Source organism: Alosa pseudoharengus, unplaced genomic scaffold, assembly GCF_046254945.1.
Source record: "Alosa pseudoharengus isolate Yale_2024_CS ecotype anadromous, Long Island Sound unplaced genomic scaffold, YU_APseudo_1.1 YU_APseudo_1.1_scf_11, whole genome shotgun sequence".
In the NCBI taxonomy this organism is placed as follows: Eukaryota; Metazoa; Chordata; class Actinopteri; order Clupeiformes; family Clupeidae; genus Alosa; species Alosa pseudoharengus.
The window spans coordinates 7,928,499-7,955,239 of NW_027468576.1; the positions used below are offsets into that span (position 1 = coordinate 7,928,499).

The following is a 26,741-nucleotide window of genomic DNA, read 5'->3' on the forward strand; positions in this document are numbered from 1 at the left end:
AACCAACATAAGAACCATAGCAACAACCTAGCAACCATATTAATTACCCTACCAACAACCTCACAACTACCACCACAATGTCAACCGAGCAACCACCATTGCAACCAACATGATTAACCTTGCAACCAGCATAGCAACCACTTTATTTGGAATAGCAACCACCATATCTACTCTAGCAACATCCTAGCAACCACCTGTACAATGCCAACCTAGCAACCACTTTGATAGTCAACCAACATGACTAACCTCGCAACCATCTCAATTACCCTAGCAACCAGCCTAGCAATCACTTAATTTAGTATAGGCACCACCATATCTACTCTAGCAACACCCTAGCAACCTTCTCAGTTACTCTATCACCAACCTAGCAACCAACATGATTGCCCTATAAACCTGCATAGCAACCACCATATATCCCGTAGCAACACCATAGCAACCTTCTCAGTTACCCTAGCAATAGCTTAGCAACCACTACCATAGCAACCCCTATGTTTCACAAAATACCTTTAGAAAGCATCCAGGGTTTCCCGCAGAAAATTGGTTAGTCAAAGTGGTATGGTGGGGTGGGGTGTTCTTGTTTGTGCGATACAATAAAGACTCCACCATACAAACTATACCACACTATACACATTTTTACAAATACGAACAGTGAATTAATGTGTGCAACTTTAACAAACATTACACAAACTATACAACAATGAAGTGGAAAATAATGCAAAAGAAAGAAAAACAACATTTTCAAAATGTGCAAACATAATCACAGTCACTGCTTATGGCAGAGCTGACAGCATCGCTACAGCCATACTCCTTGGTTTAAAAAAACACAATTCAAGGGCCCTTTGATAATTGCACTTTTTAACAAGTGCGGACCATTTATGCTTTCATGCAGGCTATCAGACTGTTGCCCTGCAGCCTGTTCTGCAAGTCTATCTTGATCTATACATGGAGAGTGAATGAAGTTTAGATTATTTTAGACTTTTGTGTAAGATGTGTAAGATTTACACAAACAATGATAAATAAAGCGATGACACCACCCGCTGCAGACCATAGGATGTGAGAATGCGCTCCACAACACAGCTGTAAATGGAAGCAAGGACTGAGGTGTCAAGGCCAGCATGCTTCAGCCCCTTCAGGAAGTGGACAAACAAGGCCTTGTTTACATGCTCGCTGTCTTGTTGTTTGAAGAAAGACACTGCTTTAACAGCTCCTTTGTGTAGGTGTCCTGTTGGAGTCATATAATGAAATGGAATGCATACATCAGGATATCAGGAGCGAGGATCTGTGAAAACATAAGTAGAAGAGAGAAATTTAAGATATGTTTAGAACATTTTGAGCTCCAACACAAAGGCAAAGCAGTTTCAGCCATGCAAACCATATATTTTCTTAAAGCCTGTCACTTGTACATGTGAGTTAACAGACTAGTACATGGCCCACCTTCCTGCAAACTTTGGAGGACATAAATGTATACATGACACTATTTTGTATTGTCAAAGTCAGTAGAAAGGTGGGACATGTCTTAATGTATATTAATTGACATCTAGAGGCTATAGGCTTTCAGAAAATACAGTATATGGTTTAGGTGGTCAATTCAGCTGTCCCTTAATATTATAGCCCTAGATGTTTCAACTGTAAAATGCGTTTCTCGATCTACATTATGGGCCTATGTACGCCTTATGATGCACCAAAGTCAGTAGGAAGGTGGGGCATGTCTTAATGTATATTAATTGACATCTAGAGGCTATTTGCGTTCAGAAAATATATGGTTTAGGTGGTCAATTCAGCTGTCCCTTAATAGTATAGCCCAAGATGTATCCGCTGTACAATGCGTTTCTCGATCTACAATATGGGCCTATGTACGCCTTATGATGCACCAAAGTCAGTAGGAAGGTGGGACATGTCTTAATGTATATTAATTGACATCTAGAGGCTATAGGCTTTCAGAAAATATATGATTTAGGTGGTCAATTCAGCTGTCCCTTAATAGTATAGCCCAAGATGTATCCGCTGTACAATGCGTTTCTCGATCTACAATATGGGCCTATGTACGCCTTATGATGCACCAAAGTCAGTAGGAAGGTGGGACATGTCTTAATGTATATTAATTGACATCTAGAGGCTATTTGCTTTCAGAAAATATATGGTTTAGGTGGTCAATTCAGCTGTCCCTTAATAGTATAGCCTAAGATGGATCAGCTGTACAATGCGTTTCTCGATCTACAATATGGGCCTATGTACACCTTATGATGCACCAAAGTCAGTAGGAAGGTGGGGCATGTCTTAATGTATATTAATTGACATCTAGAGGCTATAGGCTTTCAGAAAATATATGGTTTAGGTGGTCAATTCAGCTGTCCCTTAATAGTATAGCCCAAGATGTATCAGCTGTACAATGCGTTTCTCGATCTACAATATGGGCCTATGTACGCCTTATGATGCACCAAAGTCAGTAGGAAGGTGGGACATGTCTTAATGTATATTAATTGACATCTAGAGGCTATTTGCTTTCAGAAAATATATGGTTTAGGTGGTCAATTCAGCTGTCCCTTAACAGTATAGCCCAAGATGTATCAGCTGTACAATGCGTTTCTCGATCTACAATATTGGCCTATGTACGCCTTATGATGCACCAAAGTCAGTAGGAAGTTTGGGCATGTCTTAATGTATATTAATTGACATCTAGAGGCTATAGGCTTTCAGAAAATATATGATTTAGGTGGTCAATTCAGCTGTCCCTTAATAGTATAGCCCAAGATGTATCAGCTGTACAATGCGTTTCTCGATCTACAATATGGGCCTATATTTAGCACAGCGACAACCATATCTAGCAAAATCACAGTAAAAGTAATGTAAAAGTGATGTAAAATACCTGCCAATTGTCCTCTGTATCCACCGCTGCAGTAGACCATGATGTGAGGATGCACTCCATAACACAGCTGTTAATGGAAGCAAGGACTGAGGTGTCAAGGCCAGCATGCTTCAGCCTCTTCAGGAAGTAGACAAATGAGTAGCCAAACAAGGACAATCAAGGCCTTGCTTACATGCTGGCTGTCTTGTAGTTTGACACCACTCTCCTTTCTGTGAGTGTTCTGTTGGAGTCATATAATGAAGTGCAATCCATACATCAGGATATCAGGAGCAAGGATCTGTGAAAACATAAGTAGAGGGGAGAAAAAAAGACATAAAGATATGTCGAGAAAACATTGCAGGACCATCCCTAAACAACACATCAGGACACCTTTCTTTCCTTTTTCATTTGATCACTACTGCAATTCATAGACATATGTTGTATACAGGTGAGACAAGGGTAATACCGATGTGGGTATTTATGCAATTATAGAATAGGCTACTAAAATATAACTCCACAACTTCAAGTGTCAAGACTGTAGTTTTGGAGGAGTATTTGTAGTTCTTATGCAGGAAAATCAGTATAGGCTACTTTGGACATTAAAAGCTGCATGCACTACGTAGTACACACATGCGTACAATGCATTATTTTGGACATAGAAATGTTGTACTGCTTTGTTTTTCTGAAAAACGGTAGTAGCCTATAACAGAATTTTTTGTCACATGAATTACCCAGACCCAAAGAAACAAATAGCTTATTACGTGAAACTGACCTGCTTATAATTTAATGTCAAAGACCATCTCAACTAATTGAAAAGCAGGATTGTATCACCATCACACTCATTCTGATAATTTAACCATAACGTGTCGTGAACAATGATTTATTTGGCTAATTATCACGTATTTGTCCACGTCTTTTACCATTATAAGACATTGAATTGTACTAAGAAATTGCTCATTTCAATTACCCAGACCCAAAGAAACAAATAGCTTATTACATGAAACTGACCTCATTATAATTTAATGTCAAACACCATGTCAACTAATTGAAAAGCAGGATTGTATCACCATCGCATTCATTTCGATAAGACATTGACTAAGAAATTGCACTAATTTCGCGTGATTCTAGTTGTTTTACAGCATAAAGGAGTTTTAGTCAGGATAACTATCTCTATATTTTGTTCGAAACAACAAAAAACAACAACATTATTATTATTATTTACTAAATTTACGTAGTTTAACTTACCTTACCCCACACGGCCAGCTCTACGATGCGTTTCCACTTTCTTGTGGTGGCGTGTGTCACATGACAGCAACCAGCCTATCACACTGGGGCTCTTATACGGGGCTCTTCGGCGTTTTTCGAGCGTTTTCATACCTCATAAAATCTGCAGATGACACAGCAATAGTGGGGTTAATACAGAATAGCGAGGAGACCAACTACAGGGCCTGGGTGGATCAATTCGCGAAATGGTGTAGGTCCAGCTGTCTTCTTCTAAATATACAGAAAACAAAGCAAATAATAATAGACTACAGTACAGAACTGGGAGCCAGCCCCCCCAGTGTATGGTTAAAAATGGTGAGGATGTTGTGATTGTAGTCGAGTACAAGTACTTAGGCACAATAATAGATAATAAGTTGCAATGGGACAGTAATACCAACACCATCTATAAAAAGGGGCTGCAGAGGCTGCATTTTATGTGCAAACTAAGACAATTTAGAGTGGATAGAGATATGTTACTTTTCTATCATTCATTTGTGGAGAGCATGCTATTTTTTTGTTGTGTTACCTGGTATTTCTCTTTGTCAGTGACCAAAAAGAAAACAAACTGAGCAAGATAGTTAACATGGCCAGCAAGGTTGAGGGGCAAAAACTAGACAGTATTGCTACGACCTGTGAAAGAAGGGTGTTGATGAAAGGTCATGCAATTAATAGAGATATGTCACATCCCATACACCAGGTTCAGGCTACCTTCTTTCCAAACAAATTGAGCCAGTTGGTAATTCATTCCAACTAGCATTATATTGATGAACAAGACGTTACCTGCAGGACCATGCACTTTCTTTCCAGCTGGACTATCACAGTATGCACAACTGCACTTTATCATTCTATACATGTGTAGTGGGGTCTGTGCCTTCTGCCCTGATGTTGAGTATGTGTGGGGGTGTGGTAGGGTGGGGGCGGTTGCGGTGAGGGAAATTCTGGTCTATATTCCGTCTTGTATTCAGTCTTGTCTAACTGTCTACTGTATGGCGCAGAACAATTTTCTGAAAGGACAAATAATAAATCTATCTATCTATTATTTTAGAAGATTTTGGTTTGATTTTGGTTTGAACACCTTTCTACGAAAATCAAGCTTGGGATAAAATAATTATACACTACTCACCCTGGGGCTCATATAGGGTTTTTCCTCTAGACCCTGCAAGTGGCAATAAAGACAATTTAGACCACCATGGCGTAAAGTATATAAGCATACTTAAAATGGAACAAGTACAAAAAATCATATACAGACATAAACACAATCATACACAATCATAAATTTTTCGCCTGTTGGACAATTCAACCATCCACACTCATCCCTCTCCTCCCAAGGGACATATGTATCTCTTTGCATTCAACGTAGTTTTCAACAACAACAATAACAAACAGCAACAAAGCTTTTCTACATATGGGTGTAGAATTTTTGATAACATATGGCTCCTTTTATCCTAAAGAATGTCTAATACATACCGACTGGCTCATCAAAACAGGAAAGGCTATCCAGACCAAGTCCATGTAGATCCTTCACAGTTGAAAATGAAGAGGCCTTATCTGAAAAAGATCAATAGAAACCTTACTCTAAATACCCATCCAAGAACAATTACTATGTGTTCTCCTTTTCTTCAGTAGCAAATACACTGCCCATGAATCAGAAATATATTGGTGTCCCAATATAATGTTTACTCATAACAGCTGGCAATAGTGATTGCATGCAGATAAGTAACCGTGCAGCAAGATTGTGTCAGCTTAATGTTACAGTTTGTGGCATGGGACAGTTAGGAAACAGTAGGTGAATGGCGTGGGTCAGCATAGGAGACGGTAGACGAATGGTGCTGGACAGTAGGCAAGAGGCAAAATATAGTAGGCGAGTGGCGCAGGACAGTAAAGGAGACAGTAGGAGAGTGGCATGGAACAATAGGAAACAGACACGTCACCAACAACAGTGCGAGTGGCCTACTGTAATTACTGCTATTATCATTATTATGTATTATTATCAATTTGTTTTGTTATAGGCTAGACACACATTCCATATTCACTGTATAGGCTATTTCTGTCACTGTACACGTCATCTGGAAAACTTGCCTATGTATTTAACTGTTGTACATAATTAATCTTGATCGTCTACATAACTGCTTCTTTGCACTTCTGGTTGGATGTCAACTGCATTTCATTGGCTCTGTACTTGTAGCCTACTCTTTTAAATTACAATAAAGTTTAATCTAATCTAAATCTAGCTTAATCTAATCTCTAATATTATGGGCCACACACATTGCAATTCTATATTGAATTAAACCCCTCTCTTAATCAGGTTAAAGAAATACAATATTATATTATAAGTGAATATCTAACATCCGGAGAACTGCTGTATCAAAATACAATTGTTTTATACCTGATATGTGGCCTAAAACAATGCCCGTTTCGCAACGAAATCTATTCACGTTCATCATGATTATCGATTATACATGCCTGGCTGATAGGCTACCTCCCAGCTGTTAGCTGTAGCCCACACTAACAATATTACGCTAATTTACACAGACAACAGCTGTTTTACAGATTAATGTAACATTACATCATGCACGTTAGCTAAATTATAAGTTGTGCAAGCCTACTCTGAATTCACAGTATTGCCCATGCATAGGCTACTATTTCATGTTAAATCAACTTTAAAATGTTTTGCTCAATTGCTAGCAAAATAATCATGCTAGCGGCAGTAGCAAGGCTCACCTCATTTCCCATTTGGATTCTTCTTTTTTCTCCGTCCCTGCTCGGTTATTGTTTCTGGATTCTGGGGTTCAGGCTTCTCAAACTGCTAGCCAGAAGGTGGCTCCTTCTAATCCACAACTCAAAACAGGCTTAAGAGTGTGAAACTGCACGTCAAAAGCATCAAATAACATTCTCCCCATTTTGTGAGGTCAGGCTTTTTTGACAGATGACGTGGTTCTGTTGGCTCGTTGAAAGCGAAATACAACGTGATAGTAACACGATAATTACGTTTTGCTCAACACGTTTTTTAACAAGGAAACGTGTTACACAACACGTCCCAATAGATTAATTAACGTGACAGTGACACGTTCAGACGTGAGACTGGGTTGCACATGCACAATACACGAACGGGTAGTCACACACAACACACATGAATAAACACATGAGGTACAACCATAGACTGTATATATATATATATATATACAGTCTATGGGTACAACCAAGGGAGGACTACACATGCTAACACACCACAAGGTAAATGCAAATACATAGGCCTACTAAAACCGATATATCACATTCCAACATGCACATATGCATGTGCACGAGTCAAACGCACCGACGTTAGATTTTTTCTTTTTTTGCAGTTTAAACTGTTAAGCTAAGCCTATACCTACAAAACATAGGCAAATAAATGCATGATGTCGATTGTCTTTTCAGTGACATTTCCCCCTCTTTCTTCGAAGGGTGCACGCAACCTTAATCCCATCCCTAGCACACCTGGGACATAAATTAGGCCTACATATCGATCAAAATGAGAAGCTTGGAATGTTCTGGCGATTTTTTTTTCTATGTGCAGATCACTGTCCTTCAACATCACCATCTTGCTCCCTTTGATGAACATATAGGCTAGCAATTATCCATTCGGGCAGTGGCAAAAAAATGCTGTCAGCATGCAGTAGTGAATGTGGAGTTCCTGTTTTCATTTTTAACTTGAATAATGACTAATTGAAATTACAATATTGAAATTCAAACCCTCATTGTATATTTGATTATTTTTTGCACAAAATGCTTCAATATTTGTGTTTTATTTTTCTCTGGGAAGTACTGTTTTAGGTAAAGGTCTTCAAATCCGTTTTTTGATCACTGTTTCAACCTTGAAAATCAAATGAACAGAAGGTACACGGACCGCGGACCCTGTTAACATACATGTATACGGATCTTTTTAAAAAACTCAGTTAGGCTACTCCAGTTATCGACACTCGCGATGGTTTCCCTGCCAAAGTTGCCATGATACAGCTTTGCTAGGTCCACATCCTAGGCAAATTGTCTCGCTGGTCAGGCTGTTGTGTATGGAAGGCCAACAGGGACAAAAGTACTCTTCCTTCTTGGCTGCAGTGTTAGTCGCAGAGATGCTGTTGGTATTGTCTGCAGGGCGGTAGGCTACTAATGTCATTAACCCATAATATTTCCGATGCACCTGAAGGCCATATTAATCTTATTTTCATTATCTCATGTCTGGCTGATCATTATTGTCTGTCATTGTCTGTTACTGTCATTGGTTAGGCTATGTGTCTACATAATATGTAGGCCCATACATTGTGTTCGTTGATTTAACTAATGGCAACATAATGTATCATGGCTGTTTATTTGCCTGCATGCTAGGTCCTTTGAAAATGCTATGTCTCCTCTCAAACCACTCCATTCCTCCTTGCAGGTCTTCAGGCTGTAGGGACTAGAACAAGATCTTTCCTCAAACTCTTCTCTGCCAAAAGAGCAACACCTCTATCAGGCACAAACTCTCCTTTAGGCCAATACTGTACTCACCCTTATACTTTTTCCAAGCACAATGCACTTTGCTTGTCGTCATTCGTAATCTCCCCATTACGTCACTGCAGCCGCAAGCACAGGGATGGCATTCCTTCCCATTTCTTCATTACTTAACATCTTAATAATCTTTCAATTTCAGGAGCAGCTCCTCTTCGTTTAATGTAAATGCCTCTCTCTCTCTTTAATTTAAGGGTATGCATCTGTTGGCAGTGGAGTACTGACCCTCACCGTAACTATCTACTTCATGCAGGGATGCGGGGCTGGTTCACGTAGGCCTATAGCCAAAACGTTCATCAAGGGACAGTGCTTTGGTTCATATTTAATCTTACTTCATCCAGGTCATGTGATGTCAACTTATTACCTCCTCATCTAAGCTATACGCTAACCCTTCATGTCTTTATCCCACAACAGTAGGAGCAGCAGCATTAGCGAACTTGCACGGTTAAATCATTCGATTTTGCAATTCTCTATCGAATATCCATATGTCCTCGGATCTCAATCACATAATTCTCAATAGTCATATAATCAAATCAATCAGCAATTACTAGGCTACATCACCAATTCACTCTAACTATTTAATTTACAAGGTCTGTGATGCTGGTTCACATATTCTAAACACCCACTTACTCTTGGCTCTGGAGCAGTGCTTTGTTCACATTTAATCTTATTTCACCCAGTCAGCATGATGAGGATTACTCTTCCATATCTTGTCTTTATTTTAGTTATATGCTAAACCATCTCAGCGACCATCCATAAGTGCTAGTGTACTCCAGCTATGTATCTGTTGATTGTATTTTGTCTTGTCCTGTTGTGTCCTTAGGTCTGCTGCTGGTTAGTTAACCCTGGCTCTCTTTTCACTCCCTATCAATTCACTCCTTGAATGTGTTCCTCATGGCTTTCTATGGGTTCATGCGCTCTGGGGAATTTTGTTCGGACAGCCAGGTTTTTAACCCTTCTCAGGATCTGGCTTGCTCAGCCATCCTCTTCTCCTCCCACATCTATAGCGTAATTCTGAAACATTCTAAAATGGACACCTCAGGTCTTTGTCATTATCAGAGATTCTAAAGTAAATAACTCTTCTGTCCCTATACTTCTATGATCAACTATCTTAAACTTCGCCCACACACTTCTCCTAATGCACCTCTCTTTCTTCTACCCACTGGGTTATCTATGTCTAAACAATGGTTCAGAATCCACTTGTTGACAGCGGTTGGTTGCGGGCTCTCAACCTCCCAATATACTGGCCATTCCTTTCGCATCGGCGCTGCAACGTCAGCAGCCGCTCTAGGATTACCTGTATCCTCAATCAAGTTGCTCGGAAGATGGTCTTCGTCGGCTTACGAGTCCTATATAAGACCTCAGGGTCAAGCCCTTCTAGATGCGCAAATAGCTCTCGCAAGCGTCAAATAAGGTAAGCTACCTTTCAAAGGTCTGGTGGTGGTTATTCGGCTCAGCTAAAGCATTATATTAATTAAGATGGACCCGAGCCACTCTTCTCCAGTCACTACGCACAGCCGGCACTTTAGGCACAGAATAAAGTGTTAATACATTCTAGTCACTACGCACCGCCGCCCTTGGTCTAGCTTCTGCAAGCAAAACCTCGGATAATCTCACGTCACAACAGTTAATTTCTTTTATCCTACCATCACCCCACTTCACTCATCATATACATACGCAACTCGACTCGGCAGTCGACTCGAATCGCAATCATCGAATCGCAATCATCGAATCGCAATCATCAATCGTTATCGAACCGAACGATCATTAAGCACTTTCCACGGGGATTTGCACCACATTGCATTACATTCTTGCCGTGCAAGAACCGAGCTTACGAAAGCTCTGAGCTCGGGCAAGCTCCTCGACTTCGCTGCAATCGCTGCAGACCATGCTGGTCATTTTCTTCTTTTCACCAGAGAGTGCTCAAGCTTTCTATCTGTTTCTCTATACCTTTTCTCTCTGAACTTATTACCCATGGACAATGTCTATTTCATGTTTTCCTGTCTCGTTTAGCTAACGTTACCTATGCTGCTCATCTTATTTTGGGGGGCCTTTCCAAGAGCAAGGTGCAAAAGCATGGCTCACTCTTTTCATCTTGCCCTTGGATCTGCTTTAGCTCCATTCCGTTGCAGGATGCGGCTTCTAAATCTAAATCAATAATAGAATTTGAGTCACAGGTGGTTGAATCCATCATCATAATCATCCTCATCCTCATCAAATTATCAGTTTATTTTATTAATAGTATATTCTTCATGTGTCTCTGCTGTCTGTCTTGCTTTCTCTGATTCATCTCCCGAGCTCAACCGGATAATACAACAATCACTGTTTAATATTGTTATGCTTTATTTCAGAGAGGATAATCATCTAAGCATTCTGGTGGGTATCTTTATTTCTTATTCTTTGGGGGTAGGCTCCGCCCCTGCCGTCTCATACCGGCAGGATCTGCAAGGGTCTGCACACTCTGTGACCTGGACCGAGGACGGGGCCTATGCCAAAGACTGTCTTATTGTTGCTTATGCCTTTTGTATATCCTTTGATGGATTAAAACGTGTGTTAACTTTCATTGTACCTTCCTGAGTCTTTCTGATAGAAATTGTTTAATTATGCATGATTTAGTAATTTTTTTCGTAGGCTGGAATGCCTTGAGTCGCAACAATTGTGTTTAATAGGCTTCAGCCTCTCGAAAGGGGCGGCAAGAGAATGAGCTTGAGAACGTGTGTTGGAGACCCATGGTAGGAAAACGACTTTTCTTTGCCAACCGTAGGCTATTAATCCAACCAACATAATACAATACAATACAACATATAATAAAATATTAAGAAGAGGTTATTTCATTGACTTAAATCGAACAATGTCTTCTAGTGGACTAATGGCAATTGTTGGTATGGTAGGCAATTGTTACCCCGTCTTGTATGGGAACCTGCCTTTATTTGTCCTGCTATAAATAGCCTAGAATCAATCCCGGGCATAATTTGAGGATTTGTGGTAGCCTAGTGCTCAACTTCTCCTGCTCAACATGACGTTAGCTGTTATGTTTATGATAACAAACTCAATAGCCTATACTTATCAACTCGTTTTCACTAGCCTAAAATACAAGTCTATCAACGTTTTTGTTCTTAGACATTTATTTCAAACATAATTTCAAGACACAAATTGGATACTTCAGTTACCTTGGTGCATAAATCCCAGAGAGTAGGCCTAGCGTTCTTATGCGTTCAGTGTGGGGTATAAACAAGCTGAGAATTTAGCGGTGTCACGTCTGCCTGTCACAGACGTGGGGAGCTCTTTGAAGTTTGGGATAATGTGATACAGTCACTACAGTAACAGTATTTTATTTTACTACTTATGTAATTTTTTTTTTCAATTTTATAAATGCTTTGTTTAAATGCTGTTGGAACAAATAGTTGATTATAAAGGCAACTTTCTGTTGCAATTTTCTGTGTGTTCTGGACTGGTAAACCAACACTTGTTAAGTTCTAACGTTGCATAAATATTAACTGCAAACACACAGTGGAGAGTTGATTTGGTTTATACCAGACAATTTAAGTAGGCCTAACTAGGCTATTTTAATCATGTAGTCTATGTTTGGATCATAGGCATGATGATTCATAGCCTGGCGGGCCATCCTATATCATTGACATGTATAGTCTGGCATCGAATCATTCACCTCGCTTAATCCAAGGGGCGGGCAGAGAATTGTCTTTCAAACTGCCTAGGCATGCAATAGGCCAGCGCTACGACCATATCCGTATCCGGTCGGCAAAACGGCAAATACATCCTTCTTCGAAAGGAATGACTTAAGTGCATTGTGTTGATCTACTTTCAAAGAAAAGCACAAGTCCAACTCCTCCAAAGTTGACGCCAACGCCGATTCAAACAACCACTCTTCGTTTGCCATAGCCACCTTCCTTGTTGTTCACCGTCGCAGGATGTCGTTATCCTGTTAAGCCCGCCTTAAGACTCTCTAACGAAATAGAGCGCTGTGATTGGCCGTCATCCACGGTGTTAAGCCAATAGAAATTCCTATGGTTCGATACTAGACGTACAAGCTGAGCAAATTAATTTGCCGCCGCTAGGGTGCGTCTAGATTTCTAGGCTAGATGATTCATTCATGGCTTCATAAAATATCAACATCCCATGTTGCTTTTTTCTACCATTGGCCCAAGTAGTGACCAGTAATCTACCATTGGCCCAAGTAGTGAAAACAATTGTTTGAAAACAATCAATGGTATTATCTTAATATTCTGGCAAGTTTAAAATATGATGGTCGAAAGTGGGCCAGAGGTGGCGATCCGATATCTGGAAATCTGATCTCACTATGGGTTTGTGTTCACAATTTGGTCCCCCTCACTTTCAAAATATCTCCTGCGCCCCTGTCTCAGTGTATCCAATAACGCCGTTTAAAAGAACGGCGTTAGGTAACGACGTTATTTTTTCAGTAACGGGGTAATCTAATTAATTACTTTTCCCTTCGTTACAATGCCGTTAACGTTACTGGACGTTAAATGCGGTGCGTTACTATGCATTGATTGAATAAACTGTGTAATCCGAACGCACCCCTGGCTCACAGCTAGTGGGGAGGTGGGTTAATAACGACGTAAGCGATTATGATTGGCTAAGGCAGTCATGTTTCATGATAGCCAATCAGAGCCAGTGTTTTTACACACTTGCCAGCACACACGCCACACACCCACACGCAACAGCTAAAATAGAGATTCGACGAAACAGCAGAGGTCAGGAGCAATCCGATTAAAAGTTGGCATTTTCAAGGTGGAGATATAAGCACTACTTCAAATTCATTGTGGTCAAAGGCAAGAACGTGCATGTAATGTGTACATTATGTCCAGGAGCGAAGACTTTGTCGACATCCGTTGTAAGCAACTCTAATTTAATGAAGCATCTCACACACGCATTTAAATATAGGCCTACACAAAACCACAGATGATAGCTCGCCATCCACTAGCAAAGAAGGACTCGGAGCAAAGTCCTCCAAGCAGCAAAAGCTAGATCTTTCTGCCTCACAGCAAAAACCTATGACACAGGCTGAAGTCAACCGTTGGTCTGTCGATGTGCAATATCTTGAATTTCCCCTTGGGGATCAATAAAGTATCTATCTAATAAATATTGAAAGTTATGTAGCCTACAAACACCTGTCTGTTCTACTCATTTCAACTGGCTGCTCAAAACTGCTAAAAAAAAATCCAAATTCTTTGACATAGCAACTTTTTTTTTTAACAATAACGCAAATAGTTACTTTCCCTGGTAACGAGTTACTCTTATCATAGAGTAATTCAGTTACTAACTCAAGTAGTGAGTAACTATAACTAATTACTTTTATTAAGTAACATTCCCAACACTGGTTGTTCTCCACACTGTTTTTTTTAGCGTGAGAGATCCTAGACCAGTTGCACATTTGGATTTTGTTATTTGTTATCATGTTAATTAAACACAATGCCAGGAATGCGTCAATAGAATGTGTTACGTTTTTATGTGTCAGATGGTGGGGATACGCGAGCCGAGTCAGGATGTAAAAGGTGGTCCGTGAGGAAAAAAGTTTGGGAACCGCTGACTTAAGGTTTGCAAGTTTTATGTTATGTTACGTTCCAAGAAAAGTGTTAATAAAACATCAATAAAAATGATTGTCAAAAATTACTAAACTGTTTGTTGTATCTTATTGATTTAGCAATTTTTCTAGTAAATATGAGTGTGATGATGTAACATATTTATGCTAATTTTGGTACATTTGCTGAAATTTACACTTGCATGGAAACAATATTAGTTGTTAGAGCCCTAAATATAGATTAGCAACATAAAATAAAATACACTTTCATAATAATAAGGGGTTTAAGTGAAGTGTTACCAAAACATTTCTGACCTAGTGTCACTAGTGATCACTGAATACTTTCAGTCACATGGAAATTCACAGCTCTTAACAATCAAGAGGTACTTGCACAAAAATAAAATAATACCTCTATGTACCTTACTAGTACATATTCTGAAGTACTCCATACCAGTAGACCTGCCCAATTTTAGTGAATTTTGTGATTTGGTCTCCATATGCATTCTTATAGAACAGCTGGGGGAATCCTCAAGCCAATGAGGATGGAACATGTTGAAGTATTTATAAATGTTCTTAAAACCTCAAGCCTGGTGTCCTCACACACAAGGGAGAATTTGAGCAAGTTGTGATGAATTAGCAATCCATGCAGAAGATTCCACATGGCCTGGCATGGCCTCCATCAATGTGAATGAGTCAGAGGACAGTGAAAAAGTAAAAGCATCATCGACTCATCGGCAATGCAGAAGACTAGCATTCACCTCAGAGAATGTAAATAGTATACATCTATTGGGTGTTCCAAGAGGATAAGTTAACCTGTGGGCATACTGTACTAACAAAAAATATATCCTTCTTTATATCACATCTGTGTCAATGAGGAAATAAAATGAGTTATTGGCCAAAATACAAGAGTACAGCAGTCTGAACGAGTTAAAAATAGAATAGAATTTATTAAAGATGTTAAAATGCTCAAGAAAGCCATGGATGTCATGGAGTCCAATGCAACAAAGAGAATTACTGAAAGGCAAAGGTCTTACATTTACAAAGGAAATGACTTGTCCTGCAGATTCTACTTGTATGCTGTGAGTATAGAGGAGAATTCACAAATAATGTAAATGACCCTTTTTAAAAAGCCATAGCCAAAGAGGCTCAATTAACGGGTGTGCGGTCACTGGTATAGTACTGACCTCCAGTATTACAATTCTATAGTGAAGACAATATTGTTTTGTACAGGTTTGTCTGAAAATATTAGTATTAACAGTTGATATTTCAATGTAATGCTCAGATCCTCAGAGTCTTTAAACATGAAACATATAAGAGATGGCGTAGGTCAGCTTTTCATTCTTTTCTTCTCACCAGTTTCAAAGCATTGCAGTTCTGACAAGATGTTTAGTCAGATTCACATAATATGACACTGCACTAGGTGGAACAAAGTTATTCAACATTTCTATTTATAAAACATTGCTTAAATACATAGCAATTATCTCTAGCTGTAAAATCCTTGCAAAAATGGCCCAGGGATAAGCAGGAGATCAAACAGTGCTGGTAAATGAAAGCATGCTTATCACAGGAAAAAAAAGTGTTTGATGTTCCAAAAGCACCATTATGGTAAATGGCAAGACATTATCAAACGGGATTTGAACTCCTTTTTCTACAGGGGTGTCCTTGGTCAGAAATGTGCAGAGTAAACAGCTGCATGTTTACTCCCATCCTTTGTCACAGCGTCAAAACCCCATGCCAGCGTGTAAATGTCAGGTCTTAATAGTCATTTGTTATTAATTGCTCAATGAGTCTTAACTCCTGAAATTAACAGCTGAAGTTGTTTACCAATTTGGGAAATGCCATCTCATCTGTTAGATGGAAACACAAACTCAAGATGTTGAGAAAAAAATCTTGTAAACAAAAGGGACGAATGAGGTATCGCTACTGTGCAGACAAAAATGTTCACATTAGTTGCAAAACTGCTAAGGCGTTGTTTTTTATAATTACATTTTCTATAGTATTGTGAATGAGGTCTATCTGAATAGTTTTATTCTAGTGTGTTGCTTACAGATAGGCAAGATTGGCTGTAGTCATTTGGCGCAAAAATCAAATGGCCTCTACATTTTTGCAGAAAATCATTGTCATGCACTGATAAAAAATGGATAAGGATATAAATCAGTCGACAGATTCTCTTTTTTTTTTTCTCTGACTCATTTCTGTAGAGACCTTCCATGACACTGCACATTTTTTCTTCTCAATGCTGACAATGATCTGATTCGGACATTTCACACAGTATGGAACGCGTCATGTCATCTAATACAATTGTGTTGTGTGCCATATCACAGATGTGACGAGTACACAAGTACGTGTTAGACATAACATACAGTACATCTGTCTGGTGTGATTTCAGGAAACTATACTGCCCTGCCTCATAGTTTTCCACCTACCAAAAGGTCAGTGTAGAAATGGCTTCCACTTTTTGTAATACAATGTATCTATAGTAATTATAATCGCCCATCATATTTTAGTTAGGGACGCACAATATTGGATTTCTGCAGATATTCATGTATGCTGATATTTTCAAACACATTTTGGTCGATTACCTATATATACACAAATATTTTTCTCCTGTGCAAGAATACATCTATTACTCTTATTGTGATAGCCTAGTTGTTGTATATATGTGGGCATAAACATTCACTCTCATTCATTCTACCCTAAATGTAAACTTTAAGAAAAAATGACATTCACTAAAATAAACAATAACAAATAAATATGTAGGTCTTATCCTATTTGAATAGACTTGTATGACTCTCTCTGAAACCCAAATAGGTTGTACCGATAACTAGTCTTGCTGATTCATACGCCAGGAATAACGGTAGAAATGGTCATGTCTGCTGATAATACAATTCTTAAGCTGTTTTCTGCTGATACCGATGTCGTGCAGGTAATATTGTGCATCCCTAATTCTAGTGTTGTAAAACAACGTAATGGTCGTAAACAAATAAAACAAATCCAAATTATAAGAGCAATATAACTTTTCATTAGTAGTTGATACATTTTGTATTGATGGACAATGGACATACAAGTATACTGTAGGTAGATCCATCACCAAGGGGTTTTGCTCAATTTTACTTTTTAAAATGGCACAGGATATATGACTATCAATTATCTACCACTTCAAATGTGATGTGTGGAATACAAATGGTATCCCACCCCTACTGGTTTAAAATGAATGTATGGTGGATTGTACAAGGTCCATTGTCCGAACCCTTCTTTAAAAGGATTTGAGGAAAACTCCCCCTGTGACTGCACAACAACTGGGAGGCTGAGCAGCACTAACTAAATCAAACATGGGCAAACTCAATTCACACGTGCTGTTAGCTGTGAGCATCCTCATTATCAGATTAGATGTGTATTCAATCAAGAGAAGGACAATAAAGAGCTACAGTGATATTATTTCAGCTTAATAAAATCATTTATTGTGCTCCAGAAGAGTAATCACTATTTAACCAGAAAAAAAGACAAATGACAAATAATCTATATTACAACTGCCTCTGACACGGTGCCCATTTCACACAACACTTTTTTTGACAGAACGATTAGCATATGAAGGTCATAAGAGTAGAAAACAAACAGAGAGATGGCTGTTTGGTGTCTTAGAAAAATGGCACTCGTTGCATTACATTCATTCATTCAAAATCGTATCCCTTCTGTACGTGTCTACCAGGGAGGAATGAGACTCGGAGTCACTCATGTCGCAGAGGTGGCCCAGATATCACCTCAGCCTTACATGCAAATGAAAAGATGAATCCTCAAAGTCCCCCTCTTCACCACCACCACCATCTCTGTGAATGGCTCATTAAATTTTAACATTGTTCAAAAGCTAGTTGCGTTTAGACTGAGGGGACCATGGAGAAGGGATTCTGCATATTCATAACTGCATTGATTAGGTTTGAAGGCCGCAATGAGACAGCATGTTTCTTTTTGTGTCTCTGTGTATGGGGGTGTATGTGTTTCAGAGCGATGAGTGTGTGTGTGTGTGGTTGTATGTGTGTCTTGGGGGGTTGAGCTCTAAGTATGAAAGTAATTTTCGATGTGGGCAGGGCTTGAGTGCAGGTGCGCTCATCTTGGACTGTTTACAATCCTCCTGCGATGTGATGGAGCGGAAGGGGGATCAGAGGAGAGCTTGTTCGGCTCATGAACATCTTGTTTGGGACCAGCAGTGTGTCACAGGTCATCTGGTGCTGCAGGAAAAGCTGCATAATTCGTCCCTTCTGTCCTCTGCCTTCCATCTTTAACCACAAAGCCACAAATGAGCTACAGTACTTGATTGGGAGAGCCTAGATTTGTTTTAGTTACATTTGTCATTTAATATTGGCACTTAATTGTGTTGCCACCTTCATCAATATTAGACTTGTGTACTTACAGTGCACTAATAACATTGAGGGCAGATGACACATATGATATGCCACATATGATATTTGACAGTGATGATTTCATCAACAAAAAAAAAATCAAAAATGTTAAAGTAAGCACTTTTTGTGTAGAGATGACTTTTAAAAAAAATAAAAATAAAATAGTATCTCTCTTCATGATAATCAGGTAGCGGGTAGCGTTCTGATTAACTAAGAGAATTATGGAAATAAAAGGGATTTGTAGATAGAGTACAATGTTGTCTGGTCTAAATTCTTTCGACTTTCATGCAACTGAAACTGACAAAAATATCTTGTACCGGTTTCTTGGGGCTACTGAGTGGAGCTAATGGTCAAATTCACCAACAGTTAGTTGTGGGGATGTGTAGCAACATGCCATAAGGCATAAATTACATGACAGACCTTGCTGAGGCCCAATGTGAAATCTCATACACAGTAAATCCACAGGGTCGTTGGGATAAAAACAAAAAACTCTGAACAAACATTGGAAAATGGCATTTACTGAGAAGAGACCATACTTCAAAGTTTTTTGTGTCCATGTCTTTAGCATTGAAGCAATTGCTACAGATCTGCTGCTCTGATCATTAGGATCATCAGGGCCCCTGGTTCCCTCACTGCCAGGTCTCCACCTGCTCCGTGTTTCAGGCACGATGCGATGAGAGGACACTCTAATGCACAGTGTCAGCAGAGCCACAGCCTTGCTTCAATTACAAATTTATAAGCATTTAACTTTAAATGTCACTATGGAATGTACTCTGTGAAGGAATAACAAGGAAAAGTAACAAAAAAGTCCATACAGCAAAGCAAACTCACAACAACACAAAATATACCATTCCCTGCAAAACACTCATTCTTTTATGGTCCTGGGCATCCATGGTGTGTTGAACAGAAATAACAATAATGAGAATAAAAAAAAACCGCCAGAAACAAAAAAGTGCAGGTAATTACTTATCTAATGTAAAGTGGTCTTTGACTATTAGCAAGAGATGAAAAATAAAATAATGATATGTTTTTAAAGAACTATGTGTGGAACGAAAAGAGTACAATGAAAATCCCAACCTTTGGGAGCTCAAACAGCAAGTGATTCACCACTATTAAAAAGTTTTACCAACACACATTGTACAAAACTAGTCCTTATAACCATGTTCACTCAAGCTATGGTGTATGCACTCTATTTAGCCAGTCCCCCCCCCCAGTCCCCACCCCTAAACAATCCTGACCCAAGTTTATTTCCTGTGTCAGAATTCTGTGGGTTTGTGAGCCAATCAGAACAGTATTTCTTCAAAACAAATCCAATGGGGATGGAAATTATTTTTTTTAATTATGACTTAATCAGCAGAACAGCCACCAAGCAGATAAATTGTCATGCGCATCGTGCTAAAAATATCCAGGTTCCCTTTTGTCTGCCAGTTCTTGGTATAGACAGCACTTGTGTGATGAAGCTGCATCTGCCAGAAAGAATATGACTCCCCCCAGTAAGTTCCGCTGGCAGATTTAGAATATCGCTGCCCTAGGAGGGCTTAAACAGCATTGGTGCTTTGTGTACATATCTAGATATGTAAATAGGTTCTATACAATAAATCTGTTCCCCAAAAATAAATTGATGAAAGGTATCCAAGACATTGCCATGAATGTCTCCATTGTGCATATTCCTGAAGAGCTCTTTCCCTTTTCCCACCTTTACGGTCCTTATTCCATATCTTACAATGCCTTGTCTGTTTCCTGCAGGGTTACACATGCCTGAATTGGGTAAGCAGCATCTCCTCTCTTCTCTTGAGAGTGTAATCTAGAGTGCGATGCCTCAGGAAAACAATATTTTCTTTCATTTACAAAGGGCCTCCCACACTTCCTTTTGTCCTCCTCCTTGGATTGCTCAATTGTAATCCGAGGGTAACATCTCTTGCCAGAAAAGGAGTCTGGCATAGTCACAATGCTGAGTACTTTAAAAAAAAAATTATGAATATCTTTATTTGTTTTCCATTTTTTAACTGAAATATTCTTCCACGTTTCTCTTTAAAGTTTCTTTCCTTTTAATATAAAATGGTACTATCTGTCCCAGAAAAAATCCCTATAATTCCTATGAGTCATATTCACAGGAGTGGAAATATTCCACAGCTTGCTTTCTTCACTCAGTGTGTTGGCTCCTGTATTTGTGTGTGTGTGTGTGTGTGTGTGTGTGTGTGTGTGTGTGTGTGTGTGTGTGTGTGTGTGTGTGTGTGTTAGTGTGTGTGTACATGTGTCTGTGTGTGTTTAGCTTGCAGGGTCCCACAGGCTATACCCTGGTCGTGGAGTGTGAGTGTGGATGGGGGTGAGGCAGCGTGTTGTTCTGTCCGCTTGAGAAGGTGTTGAAGGAGTGGAGGGAAGTGAGCCCTGGCATGGTGTTGGGGATCATGGTGATGGTGTTTGGCGTCATGAGTGGTATGTCGTCTGGCGATCGTCGCATGGCTAGCGTGTAGTCGGGCGGGCAGGCAGTTCTCAGAACCACCTCGTGCGGATGCATGGCGTCACACTCGTGATCCAAGTCTGTGTGCTTCATCTGCAGCGACATGATCTCCTCCTCCTGCGTGTGCGCCAGGTCATTGGCCGTGTTGCGCTGCGGGCTGCAGCGTCGGTGCACGTCGTGCCGCCGCTTGTCCTTCTTGTAGTAGAGCGCGGCGAAGGCCAGGATGTTGAGGAAGAGCAGCGACGCGCCCACCGCGATCGTCACGCTCAGCTCCGTGGAGTAGTCGCGCTGGTCCACCTGGAAGGGCTGGCTGTCCTGGCTCTCGGTGGGGAACGGCGTGGGGTTCGGCCGCTTGGTGTTGACAGGGATCTTCTTTGGTGTTCGCGGAGTGACCTCTGGCGGTGGGACCTTGGTGGTCGTGGAGATAATCTGTGTGACCTCGTTCAGGCTGTGTAGGTGAGGAACCAGCTCCAGCCACAGGTTGACCTTATTGGCACGGTAGTGCTCCTTGACCCGGGGCTTCAGGCCGATGTGAAGGTAGAGCTGGTCCTTCTGGTTGTACCGTGACCAGGCCACCTCCTCAAAGCGATTGGGTTTGGTGTGGATGAACTTGGTGTCTTGGGGAACGGGCTGGTTGGGGTCTCTAGAAAGTAAACACAATGTCCTGTATGAGCAAACAGCAGCAAGACACGGCATACGCTCATATAGAAAAAAAGCCTAATTGTTGATTGATTGCTGTTATAGTAGCACAGAACAGCTGAGCGTATTCTAAATGACCCTCACCATCACATTGAGAACATAAAGCTCCCATGTTCTCTGTATGAACTTGTAATTGACATTTGTGTATGCATTTCATTACAGTGTTGGATGGCCCCATTTGGCACATATTACAGTAGAAAGAAGCAATTGTCCTCCATCATTTCCAGAAAATAATATAATTAGTGGCAAGAACACATGCCTTGAGGCAAAACGGTAAAACTCTTAATATTCTTCCAGTGAATATTACAGGCTGCTGACAACTCACACTGCTTAATTAACTTGTCTCTGAGTGAAGAGATGTCATGTTTGAACCTTATACAAATTGATATCCTGTCATGGTTTCAAATCATTATAAATCCCATCAGACATTTTAGAGGTACTCCTCTCATCACCAGCTCACTTGCTCAGGTGAAAGTTAAAAAAGCTTTGAGTGTGTCTACTTTTAACACCTTACTAAGCATAATGGTACAATTAAAGCATTGCCAGCATGACATCACCAACAATGTTGGAAAAAGACATCCGTTAACATGTTAGAAAGCTTTCATCAGTACCAACTGGACTGTGTGGGTGATGTTTGCAAGCTTGTATGCTTTTTAGATGGGTAGCTGGCTTTAGCGCAAAACTCCATAACTCCAAAACACTTTATTTTGCCTTTGAGTGGTTGCCAACCCTTGTTGGTAGTAATCGTTTTTGTGTACAGATCTCGGAGCCTAGGCTGCCTACAGAGACGGCCTACAGCTAGTGGATCGTTAGGATTAGATGAATGTGATTATTTATGTTTGGGCCTTTTTTGGTCCTGAAATCGCTCTTACAACCTTTAATGTTAAACGGATTGGCAGGAAATCGGCAAATACACACAAACTACCCCAAAGTCAGATGAAGGCAGTAACAATTTCCAGGGAATTGTTTCGACAGGCTTAAGCATCCAGAGACACATCAGTGATTTCTTTGAGTGGTACCAGTTATTATAGGTGTAGGACATTACACGCCTGACAGGACTGAGCCGAATTTGGAGCCTTTAGATAATTAGCCTCCCACTTATGTCATAGCCAGCAACAAGTGATACAAACATGAATCTGTTTTTATGCTGTGATACTACATGCAGTAATTCTTTTAATTTGCTCAAATTACATTTCAGAGCAGTTTCCTGGCAACAGGTTAGGTACATAATCCATTCATAGCCTGATGTCTACAAAAAGTGATGGCTAAAACAAATAACACACTCACCCAGTTTTAGCAAAGTTTGTCCAATATGTCATTACCACAGCACTCAGCATAACATCATTCTTTGAGAAGTTGCATGGGAAGAGCTCAGTTGGTCCAATCATGGGCAGGCCGAACACATATGGGATTTCATCACCATGGGCTGCGTCTGCCCAGGGCGGCACCTGCTCTGTCTGGCAGTGATGGTAGAAGGCGTAGAAGTAAGTTGGAGACCCGAAACTTGAGTGGAGATCCGCCGTGGCCACAGCTGGGGCCACCCACTGGTGGTCAGTGAACAACGCAAGTAATGTCTTTCTCCGCGTTTCCGGGTTGTGTCTGTCTGCCCAGTCTGTGTACATGAACTTAATTGTCTCTCGCAGGATGTCCTTGCCCTCCGGATAACCATAGAGGTCATCAACGAAACTGGAAACGGCATAGTCAAAGTCGTTTGCCTGCACGCCATTCTCGTTGTCCACGATGAGCTCCACAAACTTCAGACCTTCACCTTGGTTGACCCCCAGCATGATGTCATAGTTGAGGAACTCACCCTGCTCCATAAGGATCTGTGGATCATCTGGAATGACGTCCCCATCGATAACAGGTCCAAATGCTATGTGGTAGCGAGCAGGCTGAATGTCTTGGTCCACTAGCTCTTTATAATGCTTCCTCTGCAAGCACTCTACCAAGTCCACAGTGTCCTTCAGGTTGCAGCCCACCTTCTTGGCCAGCATACGGGCATATTTAGCAGGCTGGAAGCTGACCGCCCAGCTGGACAAGGCTGAACCGCTCTGTGCTATAGCTCTCTGAAAAAGTCCTGCAGAGAAAAAAGGGCTATTTAAATGGAAGAGTTTATGCCATTTTTAATCACAATGAATACATCTGGTGTGGATCGAATTAGAGACGGAATGAGAAGGGAATATCTTATGTTTTTCTCTGTCAAAAATGAACAACTCCCTCAGGTAATGTGTCTTTCTGAGCACCGAAAATATCATTAGCAATTTAGGGAAGGTCCCTCTGGTTTGTTCTCTTTGTTGTGCAACTCTGCGAATTGTTGAAAACAGTTCTCTGCTTCCATTTACGGATCAAAATAGCCTACCTTAGACGGCAGTCAATCATGTACAATACTTTTAAAGAGATGAGACAAACAATTTAGTTCCAGAAGGAAATTACCTGTAGGATTAAAATCACTTTCGGTTTTTAAAGCTACATCAAATGTTTGCCTATCTTAAACTAAGACCTTGGTGCTCATATTGCAGTCTTGTTTTAGCACATCCTTTTTACACTGTAAGAACATGGGTTGTGGAAGTCCAGTTAGTGTTACTAACAAACAGTTTTACATACAACTCCTTCAGCGTGTCAGGGGGCATTAGATCAATAGATAATCACTCACTCAAGTGCCCTTGGTATGACAAAAACAGATGCAATATTCCACTGAGGTTAAGCAGACACCATGCAAAGACATGCAGACGATGTGGAGATGAAGAGAGGGGTAAGGTGAACTAATCCATGTTGCTATGACAACCTGTAGGATGTTAGGCATTGAAGCCGCTGAAATCTGCTTCCTTTTGTGACTGCAAGATCCTTTGACTATAACTTGACCAGACTTAACTATACCAATCATGAAAATTCAAATCAAATCAAACTAAAAAAATAGCTAACTAATTTGATTTAATATTAAACATGTTAGACACCACAACATGCAGCCTTAGCAGAATTCTTGGATATGCAAACTTCAGGTCTAATCACAGAAGATAGCCTACTGTAAATGACCAATAGAAATGTCCTGTATTTCTTGCCATGTTGTTTAATACATTTAATTCTACTCTACATGGTATATAACGTCCCTCTAGGTAAGCATTATGTCCACTGCAAACAACATTTATGTATACAGTAAATTCATTGCATAGCCTATAAAATCAGTATATGTTTAACTCATTTCTGTCTGTTCCAGGCTGGCCCAGCTGTTCATTCTGTATTGACATTTTGGATCAAGACAACCTAATAACAAATTCGATTCTTTCCTTTGGGTTGGAGTACTTGGGGTTTGATAGTATCATCTACACTCAGCTCTGCACAAATATCAATTTCATGCTGATTTAATTGCATTCTAAATTTGACAAATTGCTATATACTGCATTTCCAAAACTCCTTTAACTTTTAACAAAATGTTCGACATAAACAGATTTCAATAAAATTAATTACATTTGATAAAAGGACACAGGAAAACATCCCACAGGGCATTGAATGTGTGAGTCTGATATATCCTATGCAAAAATATTTGAAGGTTTTAAATAAATTTAAACTGAATGGGTTGGGCAAAATGCAAAACAGCTAATTATGCATGCAAGCAGGTCAAAAACACACAAAAACATATTATGCACTGTCTATCCCTGGCATTTAAGAAAGCTTATTTCTGTGCACCAGGCATCAATCTGTAACAAAACTGGCATGCAAACACCCAAATTTGTGAAAAGTTGCAGCCTCTGCATTATACCTTTGGTTGAATTGCTCCAACGGTTACCTTCAGAATAATGGGATAGAGTCAGTAGGTTGACGCATGAAGCGCCAGCCCCTGATCCAAATACAGTAATGCGCAAAGGGTCACCCCCAAAAAAAGCAATGTTTTCACTGGTCCAGCGTAGGGCTTGGATTAGATCCAAAAGGCCATAATTTCCCTTTGCAGCTTGGTCTCCTGTGCTCAAAAAACCTGAAAGACATAAAAAGAGGAACAGACTGAATATGCGGAAAAACATCTCACACTCCCATGAGGAGGAAAGAAAACCACTCTGCGTAAAACCGTCTCCAAAAACATAAACTTAAAGCTTGAACCTTTACAAAGGATTAATAATTGAAAATGCTGCAGTGTAAATAGAAGTCAAAGCTAAATGTATAACCAACAACAGTAAAACACAAACTGACAAAGCAGTTCAAGCTGCATAATTTCTAACATTATTTCATGTGTATATGCTTTACATTTGCAAACATTTGTTATTGCACATTGCTATTTCACAACTGGTTACCACTCTTCTTCCAAACAGGGCTTGTTTAAGGGAAACAATCACAAAGGAAACATTAAAAATACAGAAATCTCCACAGATTGTATCTCTGACTTTGAATGCCTGGTTACTGACCAACAGTTTAAACAGTTCATTAACAGTGATGATATTTTTTATGTCCTCCAGAGGTAACCAGCATTTAATCGTTGTTTGTAGCAAAGTACTCACAATTGGTCTGACCTCCCTTGACAAAACAAATAGAGTCTAATGACATAATTAACAGAGGTTGAAGCCTCATTTGCAATGGCCTCCTGGTAACAGTACACTTGAGGGGAATCCTTTCTTGAGCAGGAAATAATCTCACTGGAGAGATTTAAAAAATAGTTCCGGTACAATTATTCAACTCAATACCACCAAGAGGTCTCAAAATACATTTAAAACACAACAATAAGTCTGGTGTTTGTTGATACCTTTTTGAGCATCCACTGGTTGACAGAATAACTTCATAATACATTCCCAAAGGTGTAATATTCTGTTTTATGAGATTAAAAAGCCAACCAACATGGGGCTCACCCGCCACTGCTCAGCTTAATTGTAAGTCATCATTGCAGTTTTATCCTACGGCTTTTCAAACTCGGTGTAGCCCAATTAGCAAGACAACAAATCAATTCTCCCTAAAGACATCAGAGGAAAATCACTGATTTAGTCAGATGAATGCTCAGTCTCTTGATGG

The 26,741-nt window shown here is 40.0% G+C and overlaps 1 protein-coding gene and 1 long non-coding RNA gene across 9 annotated transcripts in view; both read right to left on the reverse strand.

Moving 5' to 3' along the window:
* Nucleotides 1-691: 691 nt before the first annotated feature.
* LOC143116646 (uncharacterized) lies at nucleotides 692-7,190 on the reverse strand. Its single transcript, XR_012985885.1, has 5 exons — nucleotides 6,830-7,190; nucleotides 5,576-5,656; nucleotides 5,232-5,264; nucleotides 2,867-3,143; nucleotides 692-1,279 (listed from the first exon to the last, which is right to left on the reverse strand). It is a non-coding gene; the product is annotated as an uncharacterized LOC143116646 (long non-coding RNA).
* A 13,689-nt stretch (nucleotides 7,191-20,879) lies between these two features.
* nlgn1 (neuroligin 1) overlaps nucleotides 20,880-26,741 on the reverse strand; it is a 142,097-nt gene continuing 136,235 nt past the window's right edge. For all 8 annotated transcript variants that reach the window (XM_076276127.1, XM_076276169.1, XM_076276110.1 and 5 more), the window contains 3 exons: nucleotides 25,534-25,719; nucleotides 23,037-23,826; nucleotides 20,880-21,693 (listed from right to left, as the gene is read on the reverse strand). In XM_076276127.1, the coding sequence (XP_076132242.1) occupies nucleotides 20,880-21,693; nucleotides 23,037-23,826; nucleotides 25,534-25,719 (1,790 nt within the window). The remainder of the gene's footprint in view (nucleotides 21,694-23,036; nucleotides 23,827-25,533; nucleotides 25,720-26,741) is intronic.